At 47.6% G+C, this 17,295-nt stretch overlaps 1 protein-coding gene across 3 annotated transcripts in view; it reads right to left on the reverse strand.

Moving 5' to 3' along the window:
- Positions 1–615: 615 nt before the first annotated feature.
- Positions 616–17,295, reverse strand: part of LOC137305993 (BRD4-interacting chromatin-remodeling complex-associated protein-like) — a 75,704-nt gene continuing 59,024 nt past the window's right edge. For all 3 annotated transcript variants that reach the window (XM_067974993.1, XM_067974992.1, XM_067974991.1), the window contains 8 exons: positions 16,528–16,771; positions 14,785–14,927; positions 13,771–13,902; positions 12,536–12,597; positions 11,290–11,438; positions 9,821–9,915; positions 4,564–4,666; positions 616–2,261 (listed from right to left, as the gene is read on the reverse strand). In XM_067974993.1, coding sequence (XP_067831094.1) covers positions 1,075–2,261; positions 4,564–4,666; positions 9,821–9,915; positions 11,290–11,438; positions 12,536–12,597; positions 13,771–13,902; positions 14,785–14,927; positions 16,528–16,771 — 2,115 coding nt within the window. In that variant the 3' untranslated portion in view covers positions 616–1,074. The remainder of the gene's footprint in view (positions 2,262–4,563; positions 4,667–9,820; positions 9,916–11,289; positions 11,439–12,535; positions 12,598–13,770; positions 13,903–14,784; positions 14,928–16,527; positions 16,772–17,295) is intronic.

A 17,295-nucleotide genomic window follows, 5' to 3' on the forward strand; every position in this document is an offset into this window, starting at 1 on the left:
AACAGAATGTGTTGAGTCCCTACTGCACTTAAGCATCAACAGCAGCACTGAAGGTCTCTACGGTCTCCAACATACCATCCTTCTGACCAACTCTTGCACTTCTTTTGGAGGGGGTGGGGAAAAGAGAATTTAAGCAAGAATTGATAATTTAACCAAGGCTGGAGTTGCAGGGAAAAGTACATTAAAAAAAGGTTAAAAAAAAATGGTGATGTTAAAAATAAATGAGATTGCAGCTCAGTGCCCGTACCAAGGGGACTCTGAATCACTTCAGTCCAAGAATCCTGGGTCAAGGACCAAACAACATGCGGAGATGGTCATAGCACGGCCAACACCACATCGGTCGGTGCCCATTTTATAGGTGAGCTCAAGTATCGTTTCCACTATTTTCAGCTGGTGAGAAGGGCCAACATGGCAACTGGGGCCAATAGGAGAACACGGAGTCGCAACTCAATTTTATCTCCCAGGGTGGACACGGGAGAAAAATGAAGGACCAACGGGAAGGATGAGAATCCATTTCGACTCATGTATTGGCACTTTGGTCTCCATTAATGCTGCTGAATGATCCCATAATCAGAACGGACTGTGCCCACTCCAAGGAAGACTCAAAACCATGTGTATGTGGATTTGGTTTTTTTTGGTTAAGGTACATTGGTCAATCATCTAGTTAGCCATTTGAATTCATCACTAGTCACCTCTCATGTTCCACACCTTTAGGTCATTTCACCCGTTGCCTTTAACTAACGCAAGAACACGGGGCCCAAAAGGCAAGTTGTATCTTCCCTTTCCCCACCCTGTGCCATTTCCAACCAACCTGTTGTAAAAGGTACACACCCCAACATGAGAGTCGACAGTCTCATCGCAGGTTACACTGGAGGCTTATCACTGCATCTTTCTCTAATGTTAAAAGCCTCAAGAATGTATTGAGCAAGATAGTTTTTGGATGCAATGTTTACAAAATACCACCAAGGTAGGTTCACATAAAGGGATACCATCTTTTTAATGAGCTGTGTCGTGGTTCTACAGCACAGCCACCGTACCAACATTGGGCAAAAGTTACTAGTCGAGCCAACTGAGTCATCTAGTGTAAGTTCTAGCTCCAAGGCCTCCATTGTGATTGGGTGCAAGATAACTGTCTGAGTGGGGAGTGGGGGAAAACGGGGAAGAGTTCATTTCTGAGGAATTGTATGGAGACGACACTGGGTTTTGAGCTACTGATACAGACTGCGGTTGCCTTAAGTTCAGGATACTGTCGATAGCACTCTGCAAATGCTCATTCAATGTGTCGTCCTGAGGGCTGTCGCTGGAGAAGCTTGCATTGTCCATGTCGAACGACTCCGACTTGCTCCGTTTGGCGGGTGGAAGCGGTAGTTCCCAGGATCCGTCGGGAGGCTCGGCTTTGATTACGCCATGCATTAATTCATCTTCAACATCCGACAGCTCCTTCATGTGTCCACCAGCCCCATCATCCACTTTCCCTCCAGGTGGCTCCTCCGATTTGGGAGGCAGAAGGTTCGTATGGGTTCGAGCCTTCTTACTGAAGCTCGAGACCTTTGAGGCATCCTCGGGTCTGCCTCTCACAGTCCTCAACTTTGGACTCTCCACTGACTTGCACGTGGCTATGACACTTTTGGAAGCTACCTCACACTTGGATGACATTTCCCTCCTGCTGTCCTCCACCCTAACAGGCCCACTCGGTGATGGGTTAATAGCAGTTCGGTCACCTGAAAGTGACTGCTCTTTGTCCCTGTAAGTCTTCCGCGGTGGCAGCTTGCAATAGTTGGAGCTTCGAAGCCCTTGGTTCTCAGTGGGAGATGGCGTTGCGTGATCAAGAGTTCCGTTCATCTGGCCAACGCTGGTTACCAGCGGGCATTCGGTGCTTTTGATCACCGAGCTGGTGGTGACAGCTTGGTGGACTGGGTCAAGGGCCGTATTGTGAACCACTTTACTGAGCCCCGCTTCCTGTTTGATCTTCAGCTTCAAGCCAATCCTACTCCGTGCCTCATACGTCTTCATGGGAGGAGGCCGGCTTCGAGTGTGAAGAGTGTCATCATCCCCATCCAACGATGCCGAACACTTTGCCCAGGAGACAGAAGGGGAGCCGCCGGTGTGCTTGATCACCAATTTCGTCGGGTGGATCTGTGTTGCGGTTTGAATAGAGGGAATTCGAGGGGATTGCAGCGAAGCTGTTGAAGTGTTACTGGAGGGGGATGGAGAAGAGGTAGCAAGACCATGGGATCTGGAGGAAGATGCCACATATTCATCTATGGTGGGAAAAAATATACAAGAATTTAAATTTGAAAACATTTTTTACTTCCTTTCCTCTCCATTTTTCTCCCCTCCTCTCTGAAGGCTCTGACTCTTGGTGGGATACAGTTCCACAGGGAGTGGCCACACTCCAGTACCTTACCCAAGTCAATAGTCTTCACGTGCGAGCCTATGCAGGCTGGTCAAACATAGCCAAACGGTGAGCCTATCCTCGTGCGATGCCTGCATTTTCCAGGAAGAGTCTCTGGATAGCGATAAGGAGTGGGAACCCTAACTGATGTTACCCCTTCTTTGAGCGGGGGCAGCTGGGGTGGGCAAGAGGGCACTAGGAAAACCCTCATGGGATTGTTTCACACTTGACTGTTCTTGCAGTCAACGCTCCCAATTCTGTCAGGCCAGCATTACCCGCCAACATTTTAGCTAGAATGGTTATGTTACTGGACGAGTAATCCAGAAAATGCAAGTTCAAATCCTACCATTCAGTTCAAAAAAATCTGGAAATAAAAAGTTGGTATCAATAAAAGTGACCATGAAGTTATCAGATTGTTGTAAAAACCCAACTGGTTCACTATTGTCCTTTAGGGAAGGAAATCTGCCGTCCTTACCTGATCTGGGCTTATATGTGACTCCAGTCCAACACCAATGTGGTTGACTTTTAACTGCCCTCTGAAGTGGCCCAGCTGCAGTAGTATTAAAACTACTTGGGCAATTAGGAATGGGCCTTACCAGTGACTCCCACATCCCGAGAATGAATGTCAAAATCAGATTGTCGGCTGAAAATCTCTTCTCCCCTCTCCATTTAAGTGTTTACTCTCTTGCCAATTTTCTCCCCCTGCAGGACTGACTCCCTCGCTCAGGTACAGTTCCACGTGTGCAGGGCATCTCCAAGGCCTCACTCAAGTTGCCATTCTTCGCCTACGAGTTTTGACAGTGGGCGTCAGCAACCCCAGGGGACAGGGAGGTAGATGAAGGGAGTGTAACAGCCATGCCCCAATCCTGTCCTCACCCGATGGCGTGCGCGCGCACACGCACGCGCACACGCACGCACACACACACGCGCACACACAATTATCCACCAGGTGCCACTGGAGCAGGATCCTGATGGATTCCTCCTACCCCAATTCCAGAAGCACCGAGGCAAGACGGAGCTTGTCCAGAGTTCGGCTAACTCTGCACAGACTGGGGACTGAACCTCAAACCTTCCTGGTCCAAATAAGAAAAAAAAATCTGCGAATGCAAATAAAAACCAGACACTGCTGGAGATGCACAGTAAGTCAATCAGTGCCCGTACAGAGAAAGGACAGGTAATGTTTTGGGTGCAGACCCAGTTCTGATGAAGGGTTTATGCTGAAATTGTTCACCTGTTGTTTCTCTTTACAGATGCTGACACACCCCTTGAGTATTTCCATCTCCCTGAGACCCAAGGGGAAACAGAAATAATTTAGATTTTGTTCAGGTAACTTTGAAATGCAATTGGACCTCACAAACTAATTTTTTCTTTTGCATACTCCAGGGCTCGAGTGGAATCATCCCTTTCGTAAACTTCGTGTTGTTATTAAGCTTGTTAATTATGTCTGAATAACTTTTAAAAAAGATTTAAAATAACTGGCAAAAAAAAGCCAGGGGTGAGATGAGGAGAAATGTTTTTACGCAGCGAGTTGTTATGATAGGGAATGCGCTGCCTGAAAGGGCGGTGGAATCAGATTCAAAAGGGAATTGGATAAACGCTTGAAAGGGAAAAATTTGCAGGGCTATGGGGAAAAGAACAGGGGAGTGAGATTAATTGGGTAGCTCTTTCAAAGAGCCAGCACAGGCACGATGGGCTGAATGGACTCCTTCTGTGCTGTATGATTCTATTTCACACTCTGCGCGCTAGGCGAGCGGTAAGTAATAATGCCTCCGCTAGTGCAAGGGACACAGTGGAAAGCAAAGAACCTTATTTAAAAGTAGAGAGACGTATTTTCTGCTTTCCAAGCGCACACTTGCTGTTTTTGTCCAGATTTATAACCAGATGTCGACCACACTACATGGAGTTGCCCAGAGGGGCATGGGCCATCTGAACCTCTCACAATTCTCAACATCGCAGCAAACTTCCTGCATGCACTGGTCCAGAGAGGGCAATGCAGCCAGGAATCAGGGCAACCGCGATCTTCGCCGATACATCAGGTCGGATTGGTAAGGTATCTGACAGACCACATTTCCTTCATCAGAACCTTGATCCAGCCTTTAAAAGGAGCAAGACCACCTCTGCCCTATGAACACTTCTAACGGCAATAATGTAACCTCCACAAGCCTTACCCGGTTTCTCTTTTGCCAGTTGTTTGTCGGTGGAAAGGGAGGTTTTTTCTTCCTGGATAAACATCCTGTCAATCATCACCATCTCAGCCGATGGGCTCAGCCTCTGTAAAAATCAAGGCGGCACCGTTTCATTTTAGAATCCAAACCTAATGACACCTTTCCCTCACACGGGAGTTAGGTGTAAAGCTTTTACATATTGAAACACTACCTATATGAAAGTATCTTAGCCTAGCTTTCACTCAATTTTGTCCACTGCTGTTAGGACAATGGTCTTTACCAGTTACGAGTAGAAACCTACTGTATACTGAAAGCTTTAAAATCCCACCCCCCAGCCTGTACGGAGGGAGTGATGTATCCTTGTAACCTCCTACAGCCCTACGAGATCTTTGCGTTCCTCCAATTCTGGCCTCTTGCGCATCCCTGATTTCTTTCGCTTCACCATTGGCGGTCGTGCCTTCAGCTGCCTGGGCCCGAAAGCTCTGGAATTCCCTCCAGAAACCCCTCTGCCTTTAAGACTCTCCTTAAAACCTACCTCTTTGACCAAGCTTTTGGTCGCCTGTCCTAATATCTCCTTATGTGGTGCGGTGTCAAACAACGTTTGATAATCGCTTCTGTGAAGCGCCTTGGGATGTTTTATTACGTTAAAAGCGCTAGATAAATGCAAGTTGTTGTTGCTATACTTTGGAAAAGGCTGTAAACTCTCCGTCACTCCAAAATCCAGGGCTCACTGATCCACAACAGCCCTTTGGGGCAGTTTAAGGACTGCGATTGAAAAAAGAACAGAAATTTACCAGTGACTGCACACTTTTAGCGCAGCAGATTTCCTTACAAACAAATAGGAGAAGAAAATATCTGGGCATTGCCAAACTTGCAAAGTGGTCTGATAACAAGTTCATCCGTCAAACAGCCGAGTCCCGGCATCAACCGGCAATCAGTTGGTTAGGACGGTGCTAGAGCTGCAACAATTGACCCCAGCACCTCCACGGTTAATGACGGAAAACAAAGCAAAGCAAATTGAGGATGACCAGCCTTTCGCGGTGCCTTCTACCGGAAGTGCGTGAGCAGCGTGGGGGCAGGAACCTGCTCAGCTGTCAAACAGCCAGCTGACATTCACCGTCTAGGCTCGCACATAATAACGATGGTCTTTTTGGGCGATCAGAGCCCATGGAACTGTACCCCCAACAAAGAGACACCCTCAACAGGGAGGGGAGAAAAGTGGGAAAAATAAAAATAATGCTGAGCAGGCCTCATTGCTAATTTATTTCTGCAAATCATTTTTTGTGGACAGAATTTTATGTTCTCCTTGTTTTGATAATGTCTCATCGGGACCCTCACCGCAGCCTAACCTGATGGAGATCTTTTAAGATTATGAAGGGGTTCGATTGGGTAGACGTAGGGAAAATGTTTCCACTTGTGGGGACACCAAAACTAGGGGCCATAAATGTAAGACAGTCGCCAATAAATCCAACAGGGAATCCAACAGGAGAAACTTCTCTATCCAGAGAGTGGTTAGAATGTGGAACTCGCTATCACAAGGAGTGGTTGAGGCGAATAGCATAGATGCATTTAAGGTGAAGCTAGATAAGTACATGAGGGAGAAAGGAATAGAAGGATATGCTGATAGGGTGAGAAGAGGGGTGAGAGGAGGCCTGTATGGAGCATAAACACCAGCATGGAGCAGTTGAGCCGAATAGCTTGTATCTGTGCTGTACATTCTATATAATTCTATGTAACTCAGAGTCAGCATGTAACTTACTCCTAGACCTCTGTCACTCCCTCTGTGTAAACGTCCAGCAGTGCGCTCCTCAAGAGCAGTGTTGGCAGCTCTCACCCGGCCTTCAATATGCCGAAATGTCTGGTCGCGTAACTGAAACTGCGCTCCAACTATCAGGGTGCAAGTCTGTTGTTGAAAAAAGTCTCAAACCGCTTTATACAATGAAACGCGTAATGTCAACAAATTCAGCAGCCAATCTGTACCAGCGAACGTCCCACAAACAGCAACGAGATATGATGTGGAGATGCCGGTGATGGACTGGGGTTGACAATTGTAAACAATTTTACAACACCAAGTTATAGTCCAACAATTTTATTTTAAAATTCACAAGCTTTCGGAGGCTTCCTCCTTCCTCACATTCACCTGAGGAAGGAGGATGCCTCCGAAAGCTTGTGAATTTTAAAATAAAATTGTTGGACTATAACTTGGTGTTGTAAAATTGTTTACAATTAGCAACGAGATAAGCAGCTAAATTTTTCTTGGTTGTGCTGGTTGAAGGAGGAGTGTTGCTCAGGACACCGGGAAAAATTGCTGCTTCTCTTCAAATAGCGCCACGCGTTCTTAATATCCACCTAATGTGCCATAAGGTCTCATCCGTAGGTCGGCACCTCCAGCAACGCAGCACTCCCTCGGTACTGCACTGGAGTCTCGGCCTGGAGAGCGAACTCGACTGAACCCTGACTAGAGGCGAGAGTTGGACGAACTGAGCCAAGCGGTCACACGCGTGGGCCTGGTAACACAGTCCCAACACACTGCAGCAGAGCGGCAGGATTTGGGTTCGATCTTGCTCTGATTCCTCTCCGTTTGAACCAAGCCTCAGTGGCACATCCCCAGCCTGTAGCGGCAGTGCGGGTGCCCATCTATAAACTTCCAGCGCACATCACCGTGGGGGACTGGAGGTGGCCGGAAGCAGCACTTCTCCCCCTCAGCCATGGACTGCGGTGAACACAAAGTGATAGTGATGGGAGGTGGAGGGAGAAACAGACAGGCATAAGGAGTCTTACCGTTGGGAAATAAAAGAATATTTTTTAAAAACTGACTGACCTGGTTTACAGCAGTTACAGCTGGCCTTTGATTGACCCCAGCAGCTTATAAGCAGTTCCCATTGCCTGGATTTGCCTATTGAGAGCAGCAGTCCCAAACCAGATTAGCATCTGAACATCATAACTGTATCCAGACCCTAGATTACTCACTGGGATTAAGATCACCCCATGCCTCTCCATCGCTTCAGAGTTAGCGCACAGCACTAAGCTAAGCAGCCCCGAAGGTTCCATGGTTGGTACCCCGTCTGTGCAGGTCTTACGTGTGGCAGCAGCACCCCAATGAAGCAAGGAGAACCCAACTGGCAGCTGCTGGTTCAACCTTGTCTGTCCAAATATTATTATTTTTATTTTTTTTTGAGAGTTTTGTGCTGAATGGGTGGGATATTAGAGCTAGGGAATAAAACACTTGCCCATTTGGGCACCCAGTATTAACATCAAACACTCCCAGGCCAGGTACAGCATGGGTTAGATACAGAGTAAAGCTCCCTCTACACTGTCCCACCAAACACTCCCAAGGTTAGGCACAGGATGCTGGGTAAAGCTTTCCGTCCCATTAAGCGCTCCATCCATTGAGGAATATCCAACAACTCCCCCATTGCAGCATTCAGAAGTTTTTTAAACAATGATTGGCTTTTCACTTCCATTACTGTACCAGAACTTCATCCCATGCGATCATTACTCTGCCCGTGAAGAATTTCAGCTATCAGTCCTCAACTTGTTTTTTAAAAAAATAGTTTGAACCTGCGTCTAACTCTTACGATTTAGTTAAAACCAATTTTGCAGATCTAGTTATTGCAAACCATTTACCGTCAGAATTACCTCTAAGATCACCTCTCTGTGATCTTCTTATGGAGGCTGAAGAGTTCAAGCTGCTCCAGACGGTTTTCATATCTCAGTTCTCTGATGCTATGGGTCAGCACCGTGGCTCTCCTGGGAACGGCCTTCAGCCCTTGTGACACAGTACGCAAAGTGCAGTCTGACCAGAGCACCGTACTGTTTGAGCGAGGCTTCTTCTGACTTGTACTTTACTGTTTTGGCTATTATAACCCAGCAATCTACTAGCTTTGTTAATTGCTGCCCTACAGTAATTGGACATGTTGAGTCTTCGAAAACCACTACGGGGATAATTTTATAGAATCACAGACAGTTACGGCACTCTCAACATCACTGCGCCTCAAGCAGTTCTCTGGTTTAATGCTCGCTCTCCGCTCCAGCATCATTCCTTTAGCCACCAGTGTCCTGGGCCCATATTTATTTCTCAACCAATATCACTAAAACGGAGTATCTGGTCATTATCGCATTGCTGTTTGTGGGACCTTGCTGTGCGCAAATTTGGCTGCCGCGTTTCCTACATTACAACAGTGACTACACTTCAAAAGTACTTCATTGGCTGTAAAGCGCTTTGTGACGTCCTGAGGTCATGAAAGGAACTATAATAAAAGCAAATCTTTTTTTTCTTTTTAAATAACACCTGCTGTTTTCTACCCTTCAGCCAACTACTTATCCATTTCCTAGGTTTACCCTGAATCTCCACCACATTGAGTCTTTCACTGGTCACGTTGCTGGGCCAGAGCAGCAGGGGGGCTTCACCACGCACCTGGTCTTTGGAAGTCTAGGTACACCGTGTCTTAGGACCTCCCACAGTTCACTTGGGATGTCGCTCACTCAAAAAAGTGGCAGAGGTTGTTGAGGCTCGATCTTCCCTTTCTGAATCCATGTTGGCTGCTCTTTTCTAGGCTAATATTCCACAGATAATCTTCATGTTTTCTTCTGCTAATCAATTCCCTAATTTTACATGGCACGGAGGTAAAGTTTGTATGTCTTCGGTTGCTACTGCTGCTTGGTCATCCTTCTATTGAAATGGGCCCGATTCCAATTTACCGATTGCTCCTCAGTGTTCAACATCTCTCTCGTAAATCCCTTCCCAAGTCTGTCTCTCAGTACTCTGAAACAAATATCATCTCTCCCTGGGGATTTATGTGGTTTGAGCCCTTTTATCTTGTCTCAAGTCACAACGCAGGTTCAATGCAGAGTCTCTCCGCTTTGCCCCAACGCGGTGCCTTAGCTGCAACCTCAGACGAGCCCACGTACAACAAAACAACACCCTTCCATTTCCCACAGTGGCCATCCTGCAACCCCTGCGAGTGAAAGTACCAATTCAGTCGCTAATCATGGGGGGGCTCTGCGCTGTTCCAATGGGAACTAGATTGACGCAGACCTGAACCCAGTTCCCTGGAGCACGAGACAGTGAGGAGATGACCATTTAATTAATTAGTCTGGTCTGGATTTGAATGCAATCCCAGGAGGTGAAAGATCAGTGTGTAAATTAAATATGACACCCAATTTCCTCCCACGTCTCTCCACACTCTAGCATGGCAGAATAAGGTGTCCCATCAATGTAAGAGATGGTGTACAGAAGGAAAAAGCAGAACTGTGTTACCCTGGCCTCCTCGAACAGCAGCATTCTGTATTTGTTCAGCATGGCTTGGGTACGTTTTAATAACTGTGACGACACGGCCTCAAATTCTTCATCCACTAAAAAGAGAGAAACATTTAGTGTTGCACGTTTCCGTTATGAAAGATTTTTTTTTTAAATTAATGAAAGCATTTGGGAGGGAAGGAGAAGAATTAGATCTGCCCATGGATTAAGCAAATTCTAAAACACCATGTAAACGCTCTGACATCTGCAGTGCAATACAGTAAAACACTTTATAATGAGCTCTTGACCGGGGGTTTTTCATTAGATGAAGAGCTGACTGACATTTACCGGGAGGGTGGGGAACCTGAATGTTGGACTAAAATATAATAAACGGAACTTTCTAGAAATGCAGAACAGGCCCTCAACATCTGGAAAGAGGAAAGACTGAACAGGCTGACATTCTGAGTGGGACCCATAGAATCTTACAACACGGGGGGGGGGTGGCCATTCGGCCCATCGTGCCTGTGCCGGCTCTTTGAAAGTCTATCCAATTAGTCCCACTCCTCTACTCTTTCCCCATAGCCCTGCAAATGCTTCCTTTTCAAGTATTTATCCAATTCCCTTTTGAAAGTTATTACTGAATCTGTTTCCACCGCCCTTTCAGGCAGTGCATTTCAGATCATAACGCGCTGTGTGTAAAAAAAAATTCCCCTCCTCTCCCCTCTGGTTCTTTCTTAAATCTGTGCCCCCTAGTTACCGACCCTCCTGCCAATGGAAACAGTTTCTCATTAACTCAAGTTCTCTGACCCTTCATTACAACAGGAACGAGACAGGATTACACCCGAAATTTTAATCCAGCCGGTTCTCAGCCAGATGCTGACTGACTCGCTCTGTATTCCTGGTATTTTCTGTTTTTGTTTCAGGCCAGACATCAATGGCTTGGGTAAGACAGAAGTAAGCAGGGAGGCTCGAAGTTCGGTTACAAGAAGTTACGGGGGATCCTGGCTCCTTTAATCGCTCCCTTTGAACTGGATCACGCTCTTCACAAGAGCGTAAGAAATGCCGAAGATGAAAAGGGGCTATTTGGCCACAACAGCCTCCCCGTGTCCCGTCTACCAGTCACAGAATAAGCCCAGCCTAAAAATATGCATTTGTAAACTTTAGCCAAGATCACTGTAAAGCTAGTTCCACTATACTGGCTGCAGGCTGGTGTGGAATAGCCACTGCACACAGCAGCGCCATAAAACGAGCAAAGCTTTGCACGCAGGGCTCTGCGAACGAAACAATCAGGTGGGCAGGAGCGCACTAGGGAACCGAGCAAGGCAAGCTCCAGGAACAGAAGTGTGCACTGGAGACAGCAGCTCTATACACCAAACAAGGCACTGCACAGGTGTGACAGAGCAGTACAGTGGAATGGTGGGGAGTGGGGGGGGGTGGGGGGGGGGAACATTTTGGAAATGAAATTCGGTCGGCAAACCAGTGAACCCCACCTTTCCTGTGCTCTTCGCCAGATGGCGACGTCCCCTGGTAAAGATGATACGGCAGGAGCCTGTGGACCACATCTTCGTACGATCGGAAGGGGGTCTTGTAGTCCGGCTGCAGCACTGCGTCCTGATCCTTGTGGAGACGGTCCAAAACCCTGCAAAAACGGAGCACAGACACGCTGCTTTAGGACGGACGGTGGGCGACAAGCAGAAAACACACTGGAGGAACTCCAAACTATCTACTAGGGGCCATCTCTATAAGATAGTCACTAATAAATCCAATAGGGAATTCAGGAGAAACTTCTTTACTCAGAGAGAGTGGAACTCGCTCCCACAAGGAGTAGTTGAAGTGAATAAGAGTAGGTGCATTTAAGGGGAAGCTAGATAAGTACATGAGGGAGAAAGAAATAGAAGGATATGCTGATAGGGTGAGATGAAGGAAGGTGGGAGGCGGCTCCTGTGGAGCATAAACACCAGCATAGACCATTTGGGCCGAACGGCCTGTTTCTGTGCTGTAAATTCTACCCAAGTTAGACCATTCCGCAGCTTCCTGCTGGTTGGTGGTACGGCATCAATAAAGCATCAGGAGGAGGCCATTCAGCCCCTCGAGCCTGCTCCACCATTCAATTAGATCATGGTTGATCAGTATCTTAACTCCATTTACCCACCTTCATTCCATAATCCTTAATACCCTTGCCTAACAAAAATCTATCCATCTCAGATTTCAGCCTCAACAGCTTTTTGGGGGAAGAGAGTTCCAGATTCCCACTCCCCTTTGTGTGAAGAAGTGCTTCCTGACATCACCCCTGAACGGCCTGGCTCTAATTTTATTATGTCCCCTTGTTCTGGACTCTCCCACCAGAGGAAATAGTTTCCCTCCATTTATCCTACCAACTCATTTAATCATCTTAAACACCTTAATCTTCTATACTCATGGGAATACAAGCCGAGTCTATGCAACCTGTCCTCATAATTTAACCCTTTTAGCCCCGGTGTCATTCTAGTGAATCTGCACCGTACCCCCTCCAAGGCCAATATATCCTTCCTGAGGTGCGGTGCCCGGAACTGAACGCAGTCTCTCCAGATGGGGTCTAACCACAGCTTCATAAAACAATAACTTGCATTTATCGAGTACTTGAAACACAGGGAGGTGGAGAAGCAAATAGATTTAGGGAGAGAATTCTATAGCCATGGTAACTAATGGTGGGATGCGGAGGGATTTGGAGTCTTGTATATAAAAGGCGTTACTTACACAGCTTCCTTGGTCTGCTGCAGGGACCCGGGCGTTTTGAGTCCTCCCATTTTATTTTCCATCTGTGAAACATAACAGCAGGAAAACGAACACTTGAGTATGGAAATATTTCCAATAAACATTATGAAGGAAATTTAGTGCTGGAATACTGAGGGAGATCAACTACAAATTATGAATGTCATCTTATAATGGCAACAGCAATTTAAAAAGAAATGGCACACTGACATGTGGTAAGAGCAACACGCTCGGGAGGAACAGGTGACTTTGGACCTATGGTTCCCAAAGCTCTCCACCACTGGGAGTTTTCCCTCGCCTCGCGTCTGGGTCTGTTGTAGACTCATTGATAGAAATCGATCGCTATAGGAACAGGAGTAGGCCATTCAGCCCCTCGTGCCTGCTCCGCCATTTGATAAGCTCATGGCTGATCTGTGATCTAACTCCATATACCTGCCTTTGGCCCATATCCCTTAATACCTTTGGTTGCCAAAAAGCTATCTATCTCAGATTTAAATTTAGCAATTGAGCTAGTATCAATTGCCGTTTGCGGAAGAGAGTTCCAAACTTCTACCACCCTTTGTGTGTAGAAATGTTTTCTAATCTCACTCCTGAAAGGTCTGGCTCTAATTTTTAGACTGTGCCCCCTACTCCTAAAATCCCCAACCAGCGGAAATAGTTCCTCTCTATCCACCCCATCTGTTCCCCTTAATATCTTATAAACTTCGATCAGATCACCCCTTAACCTTCGAAACTCTAGAGAATACAACCCCAATTTGTGTAATCTCTCCTCGTAACTTAACCCTTGAAGTCCGGGTGTCATTCTAGTAAACCTACGCTGCACTCCCTCCAAGGCCACTATGTCCTTCCGAAGGTGCGGTGCCCAGAACTGCTCACAGTACTCCAGGTGCGGTCTAACCAGGGTTTTGTATAGCTATGATGATCAACAACTCCATTATCGTTGTATCATGTGACTACGAGGGTGGGAGAAAACGAACTAGATGGACTTTGGTCTTTTGTCGTCTAGCAAAATTCTTCTGAGTGCCCAAGTTAGGCAACAGACAAGCTCCCCTTCCTTTGCTCGTTGTCGATACAGCTCCCTGATGTAAGGGAGGCAGAATTCACCGCGACACAAGAGGGGTTTGTTCTCCACCGCTGGGGGCGGGGGGGGGCAAAGCACTGTTGGGAGCGAGTTCCCATCCTGCCAAGTAAGCTGAGGTCGGGTGTCCCTTTATTCGTACCTGCTGATGTGTCTGCACGGAAGTCGCTGGCATTAACTGCGTTAGTCCTTTGCCGAGCAGCTGGATCTGTATCGGTCCTTTGGCCAAGCTCATATTCAGACCCGAAATCGAACTGATTACTCCAGGTTTAGTCTGCGAAAGGCCAAGAACAATTAAGGCATCGGTAGGTCAGTGCTGGTCACTGTGTGGGATAGGAACATTTGCGGGGAGGGGAGGGGGGAGCGAAGGGAGGGGGAAGAGAAAGAACATTGGACTACAAAGTAAAACAACAAATGCAGTAAAAGTACTAAAAATCAAGTAATAAAATACACACAAGCAGAACCTCCTAAGTTTACAGTACAGGTTTGGCCCCTCATGTCTGTGCCGGCTCATTTATAGAGCAAATTTTGTCAGCTTGGCTTCTGGACATCAGGCTGACACTCGAGTGCAGCACCGAGGGGGTGCTGCACAGTCGGAGGGGCAGCACCGAGGGGGTGCTGCACAGTCGGAGGGGCAGCACCGAGGGGGTGCTGCACAGTCGGAGGGGCAGCACCGAGGGGGTGCTGCACAGTCGGAGGGGCAGCACCGAGGGGGTGCTGCACAGTCGGAGGGGCAGCACCGAGGGGGTGCTGCACAGTCGGAGGGGCAGCACCGAGGGGGTGCTGCACAGTCGGAGGGGCAGCACCGAGGGGGTGCTGCACAGTCGGAGGGGCAGCACCGAGGGGGTGCTGCACAGTCGGAGGGGCCGTCCTTCACGTGAGATGTTAAACCGAGGCCCCGCCTGCGTGTCCCGGTAGGTACCGAAGATCGCTTGGAGCAGGGAATTCTCCTGGTGTCCCGACCAATATTCCCCTCTCGGTCAATACCATCAGATTAACCAGTGATCCCTCTCATGGGCTGCAGTGTTTACCTACATACCAGTCACCGCACTTCAAAAGAAATTCGTGTGAAGCGTTTCGACTGGATACGGTGCACTATGAAAGTGAGTATTGTTTATTACCATAAACACGAATGTTTGCAATGCCCATTCCCTACCTGCAGGGCTGGCTGAATCTGATGCTGTGAGAGAGGCTTCATCTGTATAGGAACTGCTGTCCCCTGCTGTAAGTGGCAGGTGCCTCCAGGTGCGCCCCCTGAGATGACTTTGCTGTCTGGAGACCTTGTGGTGGCTGTGGTACCTGACATAACCAGCGGGACAATGTTTAACAAGTTGCAGGAACAAAGTCCACTCCAGCACTAACGATACAATTCTCCGGACATTATAATCTGGAACAGTTCAAACCTCAGTTTACTGCGTTCACAGCCACTGCTCTATTAGGATAAGCACTGGGACACACAACCTGCGTTTTTACAGACAGGACAGCACAGATTTCCTGACTGCCTTGTGCGCCTGTATTGCTCAGCACCGCTCTCAGCGAGTATAGAATCACATAGAATGTACAGCACAGAAACAGGCCATCTGGCCCAACAGGTCGATGCCGATGTTTATGCTCCGCACGAGCCTCCTCCTTCCCTATTTCATCTCACCCTATCAGCATATCCTTTCATTCCTTTCTCCCTCATATTGTTTATCTAGCTTCCCCTTAAATGCATCTATGCTATGCGCCTCAACTACTCCTTGTGGTACCAAGTTGCACATTCTCACCATTCTCTGGGTAAAGAAGTTTCTCCTGAATTCCCTATTGGATTTATTAGTGACTATCTTAAATTCATGGCTCCTAGTTCTGGTCTCCCCCGCAAGTGGAATCATCTCTACATCTACCCTATCAAACCCGTAATCTCATGATCTTAAAGACCTCTATCAGGTTACCCCTCAGTCTTCTCTTTTCTAGAAAGAAGAGCCCCAGCCTGTTCCACCTTTCCTGGTATCATCCCAGTAAATCTTTTTTGGCACTTCTCCAGTGCCTCTATATCTTTTTTATAATATGGAGACCAGAACTGTGCACAATACTCCAAGTGCGGTCTAACCAAGGTCCTATACAAATTTAACATAACTTCTCTGCTTTTCAATTCTATCCCTCTAGAAATGAACCCTTTTTTTTGGGCCTTATTAACCTGCGTTGCTACTTTTAGTGATTTGTGTATCTGTACCCCCACATCCCTCTGCTGCTCTACCCCATTTAGACTTATTATCCAGGCTCCTGTTTCTTGGTGTCAGCCGTGACATTCTCACCTCCGAGTCAGAACGGTCGTGGGTTCAAGCCCCGCTCCAAAAGATTTCAGCACAAAATCCAGGCTGACACTCCCAGGGTAGTACTGAGGGAGTGCTGCAGTGTCGGAGGTGCCGTCTTTCGGATAAGACGTTAAACCGAGGCCCCGTCTGCCCCCTCAGGTGGACGTAAACGATCCCGTGGCACTACTTTGAAGAAGAGCAGGGGAGTTCTCCCCAATGTCCCGGCCAATATTTAGCCCTCAACCAACATTTACTAAATCAGATTATCAGGTCATTATCACATTGCTGATTGTGGGATGTTGCTGTGCGCAAATTGGCTGCTGCGTTTCCTACATTACAACGGTGACTACACTTCAAAAGTATTTCATTGGCTGTAAAGCGCTTTGGGACAACCTGAGATGTGGAAAGGCGCTATAGAAATGCAAGTTCTTTCTTTTCTTTATCATGAGAGATAGATCGCTCGCTTCTAGAAACCTTAATCTTCCTCAGTTGAGACCATGATAGGAGTGGGCTGCAGAGCAAAACTGAAAACAAAGAAATGCTGCACTCAATCCCTTCGCCAACCCCTGCTCTCCCCCCACCCCCCCCAAACAACAATTACCCACCTGCTGACGATGTCTTCACAAGGACGGATGTCTGTTGCAGAAGTGTTGCCAGCGCTGCCTGACCTCCCCCGTGAGGCTGGGTCTTCATGCCGCCCGAGGTGGTGTGTACTTGTGCCTGTACGCTCGCAGACTGCACCTGGCCACTGATCAGCATTGCGGGCGCCTGACTGGTCAATTGGCCCAAGCCAGACACGGCTTGGTTAGCTGCAGACTGCTTGGCTTGAAGGATTATGTTATGTTGCATCTGTTGAAATAAAACGTGCCGCCGTAAGATGACGAGTCGCAGAATAGAGTCTCTCAGGTTCCGTCCAGGTCTGTACTGAGTTACGTCGAATTTATAGTGCAGAAACAGGCCATTCGGCCCAACAGGTCTATGCCAGTGTTTATGCTCCACATGAGCCTCCTCTCACACTATCAGCATATCCTTCTATTCCTTTCTCCCTCATGTACTTATCTAACTCCCCCTTAATTGCATCTATGCTATTTTTCTCATCCACTCCATGTGGTAGCGAGTTCCACATTCTAACCACTCTCTGGATAAAGAAGTTTCTCCTGAATTCCCTGTTGGATTTATTGGTGACTATCTCATATTTATGGCCTCCCCCCCACAAGTGGAAACATCGGTAAAGGTCCTACGACTGGCCCCCAGTACCCCGAGTTTAGGGGAGGGGAAATCCGCCAGGGTCACAGACCCCAATTGCCACTCAGTAACACCCAGCTGTGAAGTGCGTCTAGTTTGGTCTGGACAGTGACGCACCCCATTGTCAA

This window comes from Heptranchias perlo, chromosome 41 (assembly GCF_035084215.1).
Source record: "Heptranchias perlo isolate sHepPer1 chromosome 41, sHepPer1.hap1, whole genome shotgun sequence".
Classification (NCBI taxonomy): Eukaryota; Metazoa; Chordata; class Chondrichthyes; order Hexanchiformes; family Hexanchidae; genus Heptranchias; species Heptranchias perlo.